Source organism: Phoenix dactylifera, chromosome 11, assembly GCF_051530095.1.
Source record: "Phoenix dactylifera cultivar Ajwa chromosome 11, Ajwa_hap1_PhDact_Kaust_v1.1, whole genome shotgun sequence".
In the NCBI taxonomy this organism is placed as follows: domain Eukaryota; kingdom Viridiplantae; phylum Streptophyta; class Magnoliopsida; order Arecales; family Arecaceae; genus Phoenix; species Phoenix dactylifera.
In genome coordinates, this window is record NC_143200.1 from 18,432,337 (window position 1) to 18,450,146 (window position 17,810).

At 39.7% G+C, this 17,810-nt stretch overlaps 1 protein-coding gene across 3 annotated transcripts; it reads left to right on the forward strand.

The window, feature by feature from the left end:
• The first annotated feature begins 4,953 nt into the window (after positions 1-4,953).
• On the forward strand, positions 4,954-17,256 carry LOC103721297 (transcription factor BIM1-like). Of its 3 annotated transcripts, none has more exons than XM_026810103.3 (13): positions 4,954-5,495; positions 5,595-5,678; positions 6,274-6,609; positions 7,169-7,232; positions 7,332-7,498; positions 7,821-7,935; positions 12,785-12,854; positions 12,955-13,050; positions 14,128-14,166; positions 14,298-14,505; positions 14,605-14,755; positions 15,462-15,600; positions 16,780-17,256. In XM_026810103.3, the coding sequence occupies exons 1-13, from the start codon at positions 5,483-5,485 to the stop codon at positions 16,888-16,890; spliced, it is 1,593 nt and encodes a 530-aa protein (XP_026665904.3). In that variant the 5' UTR covers positions 4,954-5,482; the 3' UTR covers positions 16,891-17,256. The 3 variants fall into 3 exon arrangements, with proteins under 3 accessions (XP_026665904.3, XP_026665905.3, XP_026665906.3); XM_026810104.3 differs by having other exon boundaries at positions 14,611-14,755; XM_026810105.3 differs by lacking the exon at positions 14,128-14,166.
• The last annotated feature ends 554 nt before the right edge of the window (positions 17,257-17,810 follow it).

Here is a 17,810-nt window from a genome sequence, read left to right on the forward strand (position 1 = left end):
CACGCTCAGCCACACAAAGCTAATAAATATACTATACGTACATCCTCGCTTGTTACAAGTTCTCTGCCTGGTCTCCTATACATGGACTTGCAATAAAAATACTAAGTTAGGATGCTATTAGGTTCTAGGAACCAAACGTGCCATAGATATACTCTTTGATAGAAAACAAAATACTTTTCACTCCTTATTAAGCTGATTTTTATTGTAGCATCTCACTCAAGAGATGGACCAATATATTGATCAAGGAGTGTACATGGTTATGCATGACACCTCAAGCGTGGCATGGCACAGGAATTACAATGGGCATGATATTGATAATTAACCTATCCGTTTGTCACCAACTAGGTTTTCTCAGGTGCCAGATGGATGGCAGTGCCCACCTGACCTCCTGTAGCTGGTTTCAGCCAAGTGGCTCTGCACGTAACCAGCAAGGTCACTGTGATGCAGCAGTGTTAAATATATTCAATGTACTGAACTCCTCCTTTCTAGATCCTTGACCCACTGTTTACTCCCTTTTACCACCTTTTTCTCAAAGAGGGTGCTTGTCCTCACCATTAATGAATAATGATACCAAAGTTTTTCCTGGTGGCGTAATTCATGGGGTAGAGTTTGATGGGCGAAGGTGGGTAAAAGAAGAAGGAAAACTAAATGGTGGCAAAGGGCAGGTCATTTAGGGGACACCTCGTACACTCTTTCGAGTAGTTGAACTTTTTAGGGCCATGCACAGTTTGACTCTCGAAATATTGCTGGTCTCACGTCAGGGCAATTACCCCACTGGCTGCACGTTCGCGTGCCCAGTTCACACGTGTCCCAACCTGCCATTCTCGGCGTTGGGGGCCTGGCCTTGATGCACGTAGTAGGCCATGAGAGGATCAGACATAGAACACGTCTTCGCGATCGTGCCATGCACTTGGTCCTTAAGTTAGAGGCGGACTTAATTTTTATTCCCATATATGGGTGCAAAGGATCATGGCAACTTGTGGTTAATAATATTAAGTTGAACTTGATTATTGTTAAATGTGATTTGATAAAGTCATGAACATAGTCTTGGAATGAACTTTCAACTTTAAACAATCCAGTGAAAACCATACACTACAAGAAAAATAGTTTTTCCCAATGTTTGTTTTGGCCTTTCTTTTCTGTTGCCTTATTAGTTTCGAAAACTTTTATTAACTTCCCCTCTCACTAAACTTTCTCAAGTAAATGCCAGTAAACTTTCTCGAGTCCTGTGTTTTATCACTCTTGCTGAAAAACCCCTCCAACCCCTTCTTTTGTGTGCACTCGAATATATAAACTCTCTCTGTGGTATAAAATGTCTCATCTCTCTGGACCAGTAGCTAGTTTTTCTGAACATACATACAGTTGTTGAGGCAGTTGTTACTTAAATTATCATGTTAAGCAAATTTCAAGTGGTTGGCACCACAAAGTTATCATCTGAATAAGTGTGTTCATATTCAACAGCAAATGCTGTATTCTCATTTACGCCACCCAGTTTAGCTAGAATGTTTTTCTTGGGTTTTACATTCCTTGATACTAGACACCTGTTCAAGATATATGTGATGTGTGTGCATGCAGTCAATTAGTTAATCATCTAATTCTCTTCAGGCCTTGATATTTATGCATCTTCCAAATGCTTGGAAATTTGGCCGCATTCCCAGGATGAACAAACCTCAGCAGCTCAAGACTCTTTTTCTTTAGAAAATTAAAAAAAAGGAAAACGAAGCTTTACAGCTTATATCACCACTTACCATAATAAAAAAACACTAAAAGGGCAGTTTCTTAGAAGTATGTAAACTTTTTTTCTTAAATATATAGAACGGACTGCTCACACTAATTTAGTATAAATATATCTAATAAAATTAAAAAATAACTAATGCCCTGAGCAAGTGGAGTGTGGGTGCTGGAGAGCTCAGCGATCAGCCGCTTAAATTGGACCGGGTTGAGACCTAACACGGGCAGTAGTTGTTGGAATGCTAGTTTACGATCGTACTTCAATTTGAAATAGCACAAATAAAAAAGTCCTCTATGCCAGGGTGTATCCGACGGGAGACTCTCTGATGCCTGAGCGAGGACGATACTTAGAGAACAAAAAAGGTTCTTAGTAATCTGTCAATGAACTAAGAAAAGAAGTATTCCATGTCTGTTATTGTACAATTGATTAATATAACCTGAGTCATCTATATACATGACTCAGTCAATGTGACGGAAAAAAGCCAAGTGTTTGGTATGTCACCCTGAAAGTTTCAACATGCCTAAAGCCAAGTGCTCTGGTTATTTCCATGGCTTATCTGGACATGCTTTTTCACAGATAAGATTCTTTCATAAAGTTAGCAGCTTTCCTGCCCTAGTGACAGACTCAGCGATACTAATTTGAAATACAAAAGTCATAAAATGCTGATTATTGCTCATTTTCTTTATTCTTCATTTTACCAACACTATATTTCACCAAGTTAATCAAAACATTTAGAGATTATAACGCTATCACGAGATCAAAACTGCGAAAATAGAATGGAACAAGAAAAATATCTTCCATACCTTCGGCCGGAGATTCGTCGGGAGAAGCGGTTGGAGGAGAGGGTGCGGAGGACGCCGAATGCTGGACCGCCGCCACCGGAGAGGAGGGAGGAGGAGGGGACAAGGGTCGGCGCTCAGGAAACCCTAGAAACCCTAGGTTTTGGAGAGCGTGGAGGCGGAGGAAAAGCATTCGAAAGTCAGAAAGCGAAAACCGTGAATCAGAAAAAGAAAAAGGTGAAAGAAAAAAAAAAGTCTATGGAAACGGCAAAGAAAATACTGAGTCTGTGACCCAGGGCCTCTCTCTTTTCTCTTCTCTTAGATAGCGTGGTCCAGTTCGCCGGAGAGAACCCTAATCCCATACCTTCTACGGATCCACAAAAACAAAAATCCAACAAAAGGTTTCTTCCCAAATGATCAAACACAAGAGGGATTCAATCAACAATCTGATTAAATCGAAAGAAAACAATGGATTCGAAAAAGGGGAAGAACAATCATACTTTCAAGGCTCTCCCGGTCGGCGCTGCAGAGGAGAGAGTAAGAGAGGAGGTTGCGCCGCAGAGGAGGGAGGAGGAGAGGACGTCACTTGGCGCCGGAGAGGAGGGAGAAGGACGGGACAACACAGTCGGCGCCGGAGAGGAGGGAGGAGGAGGCAGAGGAGGGTCGCGCGGCTATTAGGGCTTGATATGTCGATCGAGGATGGAGGAGGGGGCGGACGTGGGTTTTGAGGGGTATTGGGTTTTCAACGACGCGGATAAGCGTCGTCTTAGGCGAACCCTACGACGACGCTAAGGAGTGTCGTATATTGCCCACGCTTTTAAAAAGCGTCGGCTGTTTTTGGCGCTCGGCAGAAAATTGCCGACACTTGTAGTACTAAGCGTCGGCAAAAAAACGTCGTTAAAACCCCTTTTTCCTGTAGTGATACCTTGAAGGTAGAAGCAAACCATTTTAATTATACTTCACCTAGCTAATAGAAGTACTACAAAAAGATTATTAATAGAATTATTTCTTCCATTCATTGGCTAAGAGGTACATTGATTTAAATAATCTACAAAGTATTCTGTCATACGAACATAATGATTAGTGATGCATTCTATTCATTTTAGAGCTAATTATATCAAACAATACAATGTTCCATCTCCCAAAACATACAAAATATCCATACCTTAGATTAATTCCAGTAAAATGTTATATTAGATGCCCCGACCTTGCCTTAGCCTTGTAAGCTGGCTTGTAATTAATAATCATCATGGATGTCATTCTCCATGTTTACAGTAAATCAGATTATCTGAGCAGATCTAGGCTGTGTTTTCCTTAAATTTTTTTCCTTCTTTTCTTATTCTTTTAGTTTGTCGCATTCCACCTTAGAAGACATCCATTTACGTAACACTTATCTAAATGTGCACAAAGGTGGCAGCTAAGAGTACTTTGTGTTTTTAACTTAGTTAATCCTCATATTATATTCTCCGTTCTTCCGTAGACATTAAAAAATCATTTTTAATTGACTTTTCACGTCAAAACAGGATGCCTTACCTAGAGCTATTATTTTATATTATTATATAAAGAAGCTATATAAAAATATATACTTTTAGGGGAAAAAAAAGAAGATAACGCGTATTATATTATATTATATTATATTTTGTATATAATGAAAGGTTGGAGGGAGGTGGAAATGAGTGAAGGAATCTAACGCACATGCAGCCTCCGCGGGATGCCCGCAATTCTCGGTCATGTGCCTCGAGGGCGTGGGCCCCACCGCAACCGGCCATGCTGGCGGCCCGTCACGTGACTTCTCCCACGGCCCAACGCGTTCCGTTGTGAACTGTCCTCTTTTGTTTGTTCTTATTTAACACCCTTTTTAATCGGGATTAGCGTTCATTGTAAGTTGTACCTCCGCACCGCCGATAACTCGCATTTGTCAGCGCCCGCCAACCGCAGTCAACCCGGCATACGGCAACGGATCCCTGTTGAAACATTGTGGGCATATCTTCACCGTCTGATCGATCTAGATCATCAGTTTTTGTTAGATGTTCTGACCGTTTGATCTGGAGTAATTTTGGTGGAAAGATTTTTTTTTTTAGTACAATGGCGACTGGTACTACAGATGTAGTGCAGCTCACAAGGTCAAAAAGAATAAGAAAATGTAAAATTGATAGAATTAAAGAGTGATTATTTCAAATAAAATTTTCAAAATGCTTAGCTTCAGCCGTACTATTAGCTTCTGTATAAGTATGCAAAGATCTTGAGAAAAACGGCGGGAGGCGGGAGGTATCGTCGTTGGTTTGGAATAAGATCAAAAAGGATAAGAGAATGCAAGAACGACACAACTAAAGAGTGATTATCCCAAATAAAACTTTCTGAATACTGAGTTGTAAAAGATGCCACCCAATCAGTTGCACTGTTAATTCCTGTATAAGCATGCAAGGCTTTGGGAAAAACGACAGGAGGTGCTTGGTTGGGACGGCGTGAGAGAGACGTCCTTCTGCGGCAACGGAAAAGAAGGATAGAATAAAAGAAGGCGAGGGGGGGGCCGCAGTCCACCCCTGGTGCTCCTCCAGAGATATACCGATACATCTCTATCTGCATTCCATTCCCCACCTCGCCTCTTTCTCTCTCTCCAGATCTAGCTAGGGTTTGTGAGAGATCGGTCTTTCATTTTTTGTTTGAGATCTCTTTGACAGTGCCGAATTCTGTGGGAGTTCTGGGCATTTGGGCTTGAAGTCGACAGAAGCCTTCGAGTTGGAGGTAGAGCTTTCTCCGGTAGCGGAGCTGCGAGCTCTTGTGTTCTATTCAATAGAACGGATCGCTTCCACTTGTTTTCACGGCGGAGGTTCGAGATTCGATCAATCCGGAGGCCTTCAAACGGAAGGGGTTCAAGATTATCTGTTCTTGGAATTGATCTGCGTAAGGATTGCAGTGCGGCGAATTGTTTCGAGATTAATAACATCGAAGAGTGCGGCGACGTACGGGGATGGAGCTTCAAGGTTTGGATTACAGTACAGAAGCCTTTTTTTTTTTTTTGGTTTTATTATGATTATGTAGTTTTTGTAATTTTGGAGGTGATGGAATTTAAAATATTTCAGGTAAGAAAGCAGCTTACGATTTCCTTTCGCCTTACAACAAGGATTCGTCTTTCCCGCACCAGGATCCGAGACCTCCTTCCCAAGGTACCTGTGAATCTCTTTTGTAGATAGTTTGAATTAAAGACAACTCTGAGATATTTCCGCTGAAAATTTATTTCAATTTTCTCATCATTTTTTTGAAAATAACTCATGAATTATCGTAACTATAACTAGAAAGTTTATCAGAAGACATTCGTTAATACGTTCTCTCAATCTAGAAAGTTTACCAGAAGACATTCGTTAATATCTAAATCAGAAGCTCTCTCTCTCTCTCGCTCTCTATCTCTCGGTAGCTTGCTCCTCGCTATGATCACAGCGGGGACATACTTGGAAGAAATGCTTTCAAAATTAGGCAGCGAAGTTGGCAGCAGTTTCGGAATAAGCGTATGGGCCAGCGTGGGAGCATTCAGGGAAACAGTGCCAATCCTAGTTCTCGTAGTCCGTGACTTCTCCTATCTCTGCTCTACAGCTAGGCTATGGCATCCTGATCTTTTTACTTCTACGTCATAATTAATACGAGAAACAAGTATGGTGCATGGGTTCCATCATGGCCGTTAGGGTTTTCTAGGATTGCGGGGTCCAGTTCGTAACACCGTTTGATCAATCTAATTACACTATATATGGTTTGTTAAATTCGCAGGCTTTTTTCTGAAGACGCACGACTTCTTAAAGCCGCTGGAGCGGGCTGATAAGGGCCACCGCGATGAGGCGGCGAGCGGCGACGGCGCCGTCGGCCGTGTGGCCTCGGTGGAGCACGTTCTCCCAGGCGGCATCGGGACGTATAGCGTCAGCCACGTGTCGGACCCTGTCCCCTTGGCCATGGTGAAGCCGCAGCGCGGCACGTGCCGAGGCGTCGACGTCGAACGGAAACCCGAGGCCTATTACGGCAACGGCGTGAGTTACGGCTCCCCCTCCCTCGCTGGCGTCCCGTTCAGGCCGTGGGACGAGTCCGCTGAGAAAGACCCTGGTTCCAGAGGTAAGATCCCATCAGACGGCCCTGATCGGTTCTCCCAGGCCGTCCAATTTAAGCTGGAATTCCGTCACCGTTATGTCTGACGGGATTGGATTCCAGCTAATAAAGGCTCGTGCGCCCGTAAAGAATAACGTGACAGCAATATTATATTTGACGATAACGGACATCACGACCCACTTCGAAAGCGAGGTGGTGGGACCCGCATTCACGTGACATATTTGCTCCTAAATGGAGGAACGGATGTGGCACGCTGCGGATGGCGCACTCGGAGCCACGTGATTGTCACGTGACTTCACGCGGCTCTGGAGGAGATCTAGACCAGCCACCACCGCGCCACCCCACCCAAACCTTTCCCCCTCCCCCGCGATGTCGCCGTCGGGTCCGGTCCAGCGGGCCATCCGATGCTCCGATGGCGCAGGTTACCGACCTCCGCCCCGGCTGACGGCTATTAATTTTTCCAACCGGATCATTTTTCTTTTGAAATAGTGTAATATTTTAAGTAAGAAGGCGAGTCGCTCAGGGCGTCGTCTTTGGTTGTTTTTGGTTCTCCCGGGCGTCGCAGGGCAGTGGCCTTCTTCATTCACCGCACGCGGCAGCGCCAGCTTTGGATCGCTCTCCGCCTCCAGGTCGGTGGCCCTTCTCTTCCTCTCGCCATGGTCGCTTCTTCTTCTTCTTCTCCTAGGTTTCTTGTTTCCTATACGGTTTTGTTTTCTTGGGTTTTCTAGGGTTGGTGAGAGTTTTGGAGGGTGGGCGGTTGGGAGCAGCAATCAGGCACTGGAGAAGAAGCGATTAATGGAGTCGGCGTCGAGATCCAGCAAGGGCTTCGACGACGACGACGACGACGACGACGAGGAGGAGTCCAGCAGAAGGGAGGGCTCCTCCTCGCAAAAAGGTCGCTCCTTTTTTTTTCATGTATGTTTTAAAATTTTCGGTTCCTTGGCTTCCCCTCCTTGGTTGGGGAGCAAGTTATCGAGCTAGGTTGGAAGTTGGCTAACGTGCGCGCTGGTGGTCCTTGGCGGAAGCTTCTATCAGGGCCTTCGATCTTTTTAAAGAAACTATTTTTTATGAATAAAAATCCATTTTCTCGATCTTGTGCTGTCGTATTTTAGCGAAATTCATTGATTTAGGCCTGTGGAATGCTGGAAATTATGCTTCCGCTGTTTTTTGCTTTTTGGGGGGTGATAGAATTTCCTTATAGTTTTTATTTGTTGCAGAGTTGACCGTGAAAGTAGATGGGAAGATCAGGGGCGACAATGATCAGAGGTCCACCACCCCGAGATCAAAGCATTCGGCCACTGAGCAGCGGAGAAGGAGCAAAATAAATGACAGGCAAGTTTGTTCTGGATGACATATCTGATTACCTTTCCAAATTCAGCAGTAATCCTCTTCTTATGCTGTTTGACCTTTTTTCAAAATTAAGTTTTAAATAATGTATGTTTGTTTTAATTTGAAGTTGTTTCTTTGGTGATTTGCCTTGTGCGACGCTTTAAATTTTTGGGCAGTATGGGTCTAACAAAGAGTATTCTGTGTAAAGTATTTTATACTGGTAGATTGAATATTTATCTTCAAGTTGGTGAACCTTTGCTCGAAGAAATCTTTTCAGACTTTCTAACTTCAACGTTTCTATTTGGCTAGGCAAGGTTCTGAACACAGTTCATGACAAGCTTTTGCTTCTTTGAAGCTTTTTGTTTCCGTGCAGATTTTTTTAAAAGAATGCTTAACTATGCTAGATTTTTTTTGTTTAACTGATTTGTGATAAGCTCGGTTGTTTTCATATAGAATATTTTAAATTTGTTTTGTTAAGCCTTTTATCATTCTATATTTTGCATATTCTATATGAAACTCAAAAGACTTAGGCCTTCTTATGTCTATCTGTCTGTGGCTGTTCTTAATGGATGATGAGAGGTGATAATACTGGACTTTCAGAGCGTGTGAAACTTTAGGAATGCGCTGGAGGTTTCCTTAACAGTGTAAGAAGCGATTTTTTTTTTGAAAGTAAGCTCTAAGTTTAAGGTATGAGAAGTCAGGAAGGAACGGAAAGGATATCGGAGCACGGATTATCTTTTTGAAATAAGAGAAAATCAAGAGTGGATTTGATTACTGTGAAATTGAATAAATCTAGGTTTGAGAAGAATTAAAAAAAATAGGTTGTATTTTACAGTTAAAGAGCTTTTATAGATAGAAGAAGAGCCATGTAATTTTACTTTTTTACAGCAGGCTTCGTGTAAGGAACCCCTAACAATATGGACATGTACATGTTCATACCTCATAAGAATAAAGATGCCCATTAATGAGCTTCTTAATGACCTTTCGTCATTGTTACTGTTGACCCAATGGATTGATTATGATGAGGACAACATATTTGAGTATGATACTAATAATTTTGTGTTTTTGGAGTGGCTAATTTGTTGTATAGGAAGCTCAATGAGTTTGAGAGGTTAGAGAAGCATGGAGAAATTTTTTGAAGAGTTTTTGGAAGTTTTTGTAGTAGATGAGTCGACCCCAGTATAAACAAGTCAACCCCTAAATGGTTACAGAAGAAAAACAGAAAGCGGCAAAGAATAGCCCTTTCATGAGTCGACCTCTAAAGAATTCGAGTGAAACCGTCTGCGTCTAACAACAGTAATGGCTAGTTTTTCGTTAGTTTTTCGTCAAAACCAAAACAACCATATTCACTCCCAACGACTATTTTAGCCTCTCTAATGGCTAGAAACATCCTCCAACCAGTTGTTGAAGATATAAATGCTTGGGAATATCTAAGGATGACAAGAAGAAGAGAGGGGATTAAGGAAAGTGAGTGGATGAGGTGAAAGAAAAGGAATACAAGTTAACCACCACTTCTTGAGGACCAATTTAAGAAGTGACCATTCAAAGCCTCCACCGACTTCAAAGAGAACTTCCAAATATTGAGAGAGAGCTTCAACTTCCAATCTTCAAGTTTCATCACAACACATAGAGCAAGCAAAATGGGAAAGGGAAAGAGATGACTTCTATTCTTCATGATTCCAACATTCAGAACAATTAAGCACGAGCTACAACGAGTAAAATCCAATATATGTAGAGATCATTGTGTATGTATTTTCTATTTGAGTTTAGTACACGAGATTAGGAAATCTCATGTGGGATTTTTGGTGTAGCTGACACCGTGAAAAGTCAGCTAGCTTGTAAGGTTTGGTTGTACCCATGAAACAGCTAGGTTGTGGTTGATTGTCCTAAAAAACCGACGAAGTTTTGCTGAGCTTGAAAATCAGCAAGGAGTTTCTAAAGATTGGAACTCATGGTTGGTTTAGTTGTACCAGTAAAACAGCTTGGTTTTAGTTGATTGCCAGAAAAAATCAATTGAATTTGGTTGCCTGAAAGACAATTGAGCTGAATCTTGCTTATGATTATAGTAAAATTTTCAAAAAAAAAGCCTTGGGGAGTGGACATAGGTGAAGGGTTAGCACCAAACCACTAGAAAATCTTAATGTTTAATTTGTTTGTGCTTGTTATTATCTTCTGCATTTATTTATCATTCATTTTGCTGTGCATACTTAAATTTTAGATTAATTTTAATTAAGAATTCTTTAAGTTTATAAAAGATTTGAAAAACCCATTTCACCCCCCACCTGGATTTTCATCTTGGGCAACAGTTACCACGTATACATGAAATAGTGAACCATATATTTTGGTAAAATTCACTTTAAGAGTATGGTTTTTTCTTCAAATCCTTAAATTTAGTAAACTGTCCTTTAAGAAGATATGCCTTATAAAGATAAGCATGCTTGACACCAGGGTGGTCATTACATTTATCAACAAAGGAGATTTCCTTTCATAGTCATTGGTGTTGTAATTGTTGTCATTTGTGCTATAATCATTTTTTTTCAATGTTTGGGGTTTTTGTTGACCTCTGTTAAACATTTCCTAGCATATATTAATATTTCCCAAATCAGTCTTGTTTGTTTTTAGTGATTTTTTGTTTATAAAACATCCTATATATACATTCAATATCACATCCATATATTTATTGCATTAAGGACATATATTAATAAAGCTGCTGTTCCCCTTTTTTTTATATTGAAATAGAAGCTGAGAGGAAGGATAGAAACTGAAACAAATGGAAATTAATCACTCTTACATTTACTTATTATTAATCTTATAATAACTTGCACTACTGTTAAGAGGTGGTAATCTAAAATAAAGAGAAAAAAGTGTTGTCATCATATTCATGACACTTATAGAGGCCCTTACAACCATTAGCAGTACTATTAGTACTATCTAGGGTTGGTTGTACCATCCTGAAAAATAGGTCGAGATGGAGAACCGGGACGGTTCGCCTCGTCGGCTCGGTAAACAGTCCAAGAGAAGAAAAAAGCCTAGTTTGAGCTGTTCGATTAAATAACCCCCTCCCTCGGAGCTCGCGATGAAGCCCCCCACCTTCCAGCTCACGCAAGAGGAGCCCTCCCCCTCTACTCAATCGTCGATGAATGTTCCCTCTCTCGTTTCGGTTAGGGTTAGGGTTTCCTTTGGTCCTCTCTCTCCCCCCTTCCCTCCCTCTCTTTCTTTCTCTCTCTCCCCCTCCCTCTCCGGCTCTTCCTATTTCAGTATGCCCTGAAATAGCACGGTACGGGCCCATACCGTGCCGAATCGGCTGCCGGCCAGTACAATCTCTAGTATTGGTTCGGTGAACCTTGGTACTAATCACTACCACTAATAGATGAGAGATGGAGATTGACATTATGGACCTTGCATAAGCATAGAGAGTGCAATATCAAGATTAGGGTGGAACCTGATCTTGATAGAAAATTGCAATCATACATTAGGGTGGAACCTGAAGATTGATAGAACTTTGCTTCTTAATAAAGCATCATGCCCTGTACGAGGATGTAGAGAGTACAATATCAAGATGTAAAGGGACTAAAATACAAAAGGAATACAAATGTCCAGCAATAGCCTCACTTGTAAGGTCCTCTTAGTCTCCAGTATTCCATGATTGTGCCGTCCGAGATTTGATTAAGGAATAGATGCCAGCTTTGTTTTTCCTTCACATGCCTTCATAAATGTTAGGCTAGCATGAGGTTGTAAACTTACAATGTTGGTAATGGTCCCTTTTAATGTTTGATGCATCATATTGGATATCACATATAGGTTGTTCTGTTCAAAAAAGCATTGAAATCACAACTCAATAGATGACTCTGAGTTGAGGATATATCTGCATCAATTTGCCAGTATCCAGAGACTCCGTTAAATTGTTATGCATCGTGATGCTTTCAGGAAGATAGCCAAATAGAAGCCCAAATCTTTTGTGGAGTAGAGGTGTCTCACCTTTTCCTAAAGAACAAGACATCTTAGACCCCTAGAACTAATGAACCTAACAAAGTTTGAATTCAAGTTTAGAAGCTTGCCACCTCTGGGATATTTTTTCAGGTTATTAAATGAATGTATCAACTTAACTATTCCACCTATTCCACACCTTAAGGTTTTTCCTTTTTTAAAAAAAAAATCATGGGAGGATATTGGATAAGGTGATTGTTTGCAACCTCCATGTTAATATACAGCAGTGCTTGATTCTGTTTACATACTTGAGAATTTGTGGTAGCTGCTTCGAACTCTTTATTCCCAAACGGTATTTGAAGAAAGCTGCTGATTTCTTGACCCTCACACCAAGACTTAGTTGAACTTGAGAACCGGATAACAATCCAAGGCATCTTTCTTTTTCAAACCTTCTAAACTTCATAAAGAAATCCCTTCAATATGGTAAAAGGTGAGGTGTAATTTGATTTATAATTGAAAAACTTATGCAGGATTGCAGGTTGCATATTGATTTGGGTGCTTGTGAAGGACTTTTTTTTTTAAAAAAAAAAGCAGATAAATTAGGAGATGAAAATATTGTTTTTCTTCCCCCATTTTCTGGTTATAGGCAATGCTGGTGGGATAAGATGGGAAGATTATTCCTAGAACATAGTGGGTGGCAAAATAAGATTGTTATTATATATCATTGCATAGATTTTTATATGTGAACCTTAAAGTGGACTTTTGTGTACCTTGGCTTCATGCAGTCCACCATATATACTGCTTGTTTTCTATGCAACTTAACCGAACAGTACAGAAAACACAAATAAAGTCTAATGTAATTTCATTTTCTGTTGAATTATAACTGTTTGACGTACTTAGAATGGACCATGGACCTGTCATGCAGATTTCAGATACTTAGGGAACTCATACCACATACTGATCAGAAGAGGGATAAGGCATCATTCCTTCTGGAGGTATGCTGAATCATCTGAAGATCGTTTGACTCTATTGTTTTCCGCCTTTTGCAATTAAACTTCATTGAAAATGCCATATATCTTTATATCACTTATGCAGGTTATTGAGTACATCCGGTTTTTACAAGAGAAAGTTCAGAAGGACGAGTCCTCGTACTTGGGATGGAATCAAGATAATGCAAAGTTAATGCCATGGGTAATGTGCCTTCCTCTATATGCATATAGGCTGAGCGTGCATGCATTAGTTGCATCAGATGTTCTATAGTGAGTAGAATTAATAGGTGTGATGGGGGTAAGATACCCGTTTGCATATTCTTAGATCTGCCTTAAGGTAATTTTACTCAATTTTGCATGCATAAGCACTGCCACCCAATTGGTCCATCCCCATATGTTTTGGACATGTCGATTTGGAACATTGGTGGATGTGGGCTTGATGCTCCATATTTCTATATATTGTTTACACAGTGCTAGGTAAACTATGTGCATGCCCCTTAAGTTCATTAACTTGCAAATATTCGGAGCAAGCGGAAATATTGATGTTTATAGGAACTCCAAATGTCTTGAAAGCTACCTTGGGCCAATATTATGATCTTCTGTCTCTTAAACAGGACACTATGTTTTAAGCTTGTCATGCAAAAGCTTGCATTCTGGAACAATTGAAGGTGTTATCATTCATAACTTTTAAAGGGGATTTGAGAAACTTTTTTTTTGGACTCTACAAACAAATAGATTCTGTATAAATTTCTTGGAGGATATAACTTCTTTTATTATCTGTCAATGTTCTTATGGTGCATGTTATTGGTAAACCTTTGATCTGCTTGTGCCTTTTATATGGTATTGGTTTTCATATGTTTTTGTAAAATGTTAGAGCTGTGAATACAGATGCAGCATTGTAAGATTATTCTACTGTTATGCTGATACTGTTGTTTTTGTAAAGTTTTGTGAAAGTTAACTTAGGTTTTGCAATTGTTTGCCCCAGCCCTGCCTCTGTTTAGTGAAATGGTACTTAGTGAGTAATGTATTTTCGGGGAAATAAATAATGCCATATTTAAACCAAGTTAGACAAACACTTTTGATAATGAGTGAGTGTTCTTTTAGTCTCTTTTCTTGGTTAGTATTCATGTGTGAGTGCTAGACCATTTGTTAGATTGTATTATTTCTAGACTTCTAGGAGAACTTTTAGCTGGTCCCAACAAATATTGGTTATCTTAATCGTTTCTGCAAACAAAAAGAGTTTTTATTGATTTTCACTTTTTGGTTTTTCTTTTGACAGGTAAAAGTCTATTGTAGACAATTCTGGAAAAATGCACGGGTATCTGTCATTTAGTAAACTTAGATAAAACTGGGCATTATATCCATATTTGTGATTGGAAAATTTCTTATGATAATATTCTTCTGTCTAACAATCTTATTCAACCATCCTTTTTCTAACCTTTGCAACAGAACAATAACCAATCTACTGGGGATGGTATCTCTGACCCCTCTGAAGTCAACAAAAATGGTTCTGCTTCCCCTGGATGTATGTTTTCTGGGAATGGCAATAGCATCCCAGCTGCACCAGCAATGCTCTCAACTGCACAGAACCTGACTGAATCAGATACGGCTGCTAGAATCTCTTACAAAGCAATGGAAACTCCCTCAAATATTGCAAGTAAGATGGCAGCCACACCCCCTCTTTTGCTGCCAAATTTGTATTCTTATGCTGGAAGAGAAACTAGTATTGCTCAGTTACAGTAGAGGTTGGTTTCAGATGCAGATAACATGACAACCCAGGCCCAGCCACAATGGTTAAGATCATCTGGTCCAGCTGACTCTGCTGTCAGTCGCGAGATTTTGAATGAACAAGAAGAGCTGACAATTGATGAAGGAACAATAAGTGTGTCTAGTACCTATTCCCAAGGGTATGTATTCAAGAACTTTTTTTTTTTTGTCTTTGTTATTATCATCTCTTGGATATCATAAACACATTTTTTTCGGGACTTCTTTCTTTGCTTTTTCTCTCTGTAGGCTCTTAATTGATATCTGTCTGCTGATATCTGTCTGCATATTCCTAGATGTTGGAATGATGCCTGTATGACACATTCAAATCTGATGCCATTTACTTTTTTGGCTAAGTGTCATAATATTCTGTTTTTCTTTGGGAATTCTAACAATTTTTCGGCTTTGTTTATTCTGGTGAACTTAGCTTTATGCTACTGTGCTTTAGAATTCAGGAATAAATGTGATAATCTTTGCCAACGTATTCACATTATGCTATGCTTATCTGCTTTTGGATAGGATGGATGCTACTGATATCTTTATAGAGACAATACCAAGTTGTCTTCTGCCCTTTTTTCTTTGATTCCATTCATTTTTCTTCTTAAAAATTTAATTCATGACAGCTTGATGCTAGGTTGTCAGCCACCAGTTCCAACATATTATTCATTATTTATAAGGTTTCTTAAGCTATATCCGTACATTGAGTGACAAGGTTCATGTTGAGCTTGTTAAGGAGCATAACAATTATTTAGTGACTCTTGTTTCTTGACTTGGAATCTATATATGAACCCACCCCACCCAAAATTAAAATTTGATTTTTGCATTTTTTTTATTTTTGTGATAAGACAGGCTGTTGACTACACTAGCTCAGGCGCTACAGAGCTCTGGTATAGATCTGTCTCAGGCCAGTATTTCTGTGCAGATCAACCTTGGCAAGCGAGCAATTAATAAGAGACTGGCTGCCACTTTGACTAATTCCAATGCTAAGGTATGGACTTTTTCTTCCTGTGAACTTATGATATGTATTTATTTTTGTTCTGAGTTAGAGAGAAAGGTCAGGGTGCATATTGGATCTGTTTCTAGAGCACAATTGATACTTAATTTCATTTCCATCTCCCAATATGAACTGCAGACAGCTTGGACAATCCATTTCTACAGTCCTGTTATCTCGCACCAGTCTTTGTTACTTGGCTAATTGTTTGAATGTACACCTTTGATGCAATTGTTGAATATATGCCAAGGATCTTCTCTCTCTCTCTCTCTTAATCAAATTACTTCTTTATCTGATAGAGTATGTTAGTCTATCAGAACTTACACTGGAATATGTGCTGCAGAAAATGTCAGCTTGGGAGGTTCTTTGTGCATCACAACATGAGTCGCCACTTATCTTGATTCATTATCCGCTTAGCTGTTAACTGATCCATTTAATGTATGTAGTGCATTTCTCTAACGTAATCAATAATATGAATGTAGTCCCATTTTATAGTATTTCAGCAATCCTTGAGGTTTTCAACTGTATTTTATGATTGCTGTCGTTACTAGGACCAGAAAATACCCAGTCAACCTTGCCATTATATGCAATAGTGCCATTATATGCTGAATCATATCACCCAACCTTCTGGAGCCCATGTTTCATTGGTAGGTCTGAGAAGTCAGGATTCTAGGGGCTTGACCTCAAGCATTGCTCTTACTGGTAACATTCCAAAACTCAAAATGTAGTCACTATTATTCTATTCTGAATTACTTCACTCCAATAAAAATCAACTCTTGCCGAAGTGTACATTTGAATGTCATGCTTGATCGATTTATAATATTTTGGCCTGGGGCTTCTTTAAAAGCATTCTTATTATCTAAAATTTTGTAACTCATGATTGTTCATGCTCAAATTCAACTCACCTCTTCTTGTTGGCTGCATTATCACTCCTATCTTCTATCTTTACTCTTGATGCTCATGTCTGGTTAAATATCTGATTAATATATGAAGTTGCGGATGGTCTAACTTGCATTTTGCATCTCTGGAAGTAAATTATTATTTACACGAGTCATAATATTTATACATGCATCCCCAAACAAATATCTGCAAAATTGTAGATCTTAAGTCTTGTTAATGGCATTCAGGTTCTCATACTTTGTTATAAATCTGACAGTTCCTTTATTTTGCTTGTAGGACCATGAAGACCCTGCATCTACTAATCAAGCAAAGGGACACTGTAGGGTGGGAAGCAAAGGCGAGGAACCCTCGCAGGCACCAAAAAGGAGAAAAAGAAACAACAGCTAGTGCTACCATACTTGGGTTTCATATTTAACTTTGTCATGTCACTGAACTCCTCAGATGAATGTATATTCTGTTTGGCTTTTACTGCTTTTAGTGGACAGACAAAAGCTATGGGGTATTCTTTCATTGGTGACTACTTTCCAGAAGAGGCTTCCATTACAAATTGCGAAGCTGCTTTTCTTACAGGCTTCCATGCATGAGAAGTTTTGTTCTGTCAACGACTCCTGTTGTAAGTTATTTTGGATAATTTCTAACCGTGTTTTAATAGTAGTATGTGCAAATTAGAAAATTTATTCCATACTCTACACTTAACAATGTGACGTATTGATTTGTACTGTTTGTGCCAAGATTGAGTGGATTTTGTAGAACGTCAGATGCAGCTCTATTTTTGTGGCGTGTGCTTGGATATTTTTCTCAACTTGTCCTGGCTGTTTTGTTGTGTTTGACATCCATGCAAAAGAGTTGATTTTTATATAATGCTGTATTGATAGTAAGTTGGACATTTGTCCTTTTTAAGGTCTGTTTCCAAGCATTTTGTCATCCATGTAGACATGGAACCCTTTTCTTCATTCTATATGATACCTTATCGGCTGCTCGGGAACTCATTAGGCCATCTCTGAAAACTTCATGGCCTAGGATCTTTTGAACTCCTATATCTGTGCTGTTGCCTGACAGCTTTCTGAACACTTCAAAGGCCACACGCCTAAAGGTTTTGTTAAACCTTAACCGTGTTTGCTTGAATTTAAGGCACTCGGATTTTTGTATGACCTAATTCTTTAGGATTCTGGGAGGTTTTTTGGTTGACAAGTATTACCAAACCAAATTTATGTAAAATTTAAAATAAATTTAGTTTTACCAAAAAGATTATTATTATTTTTTTTTTTTGAGGGGAAAGGAGTAAGATTCTCCCCCAAGGAAAAATT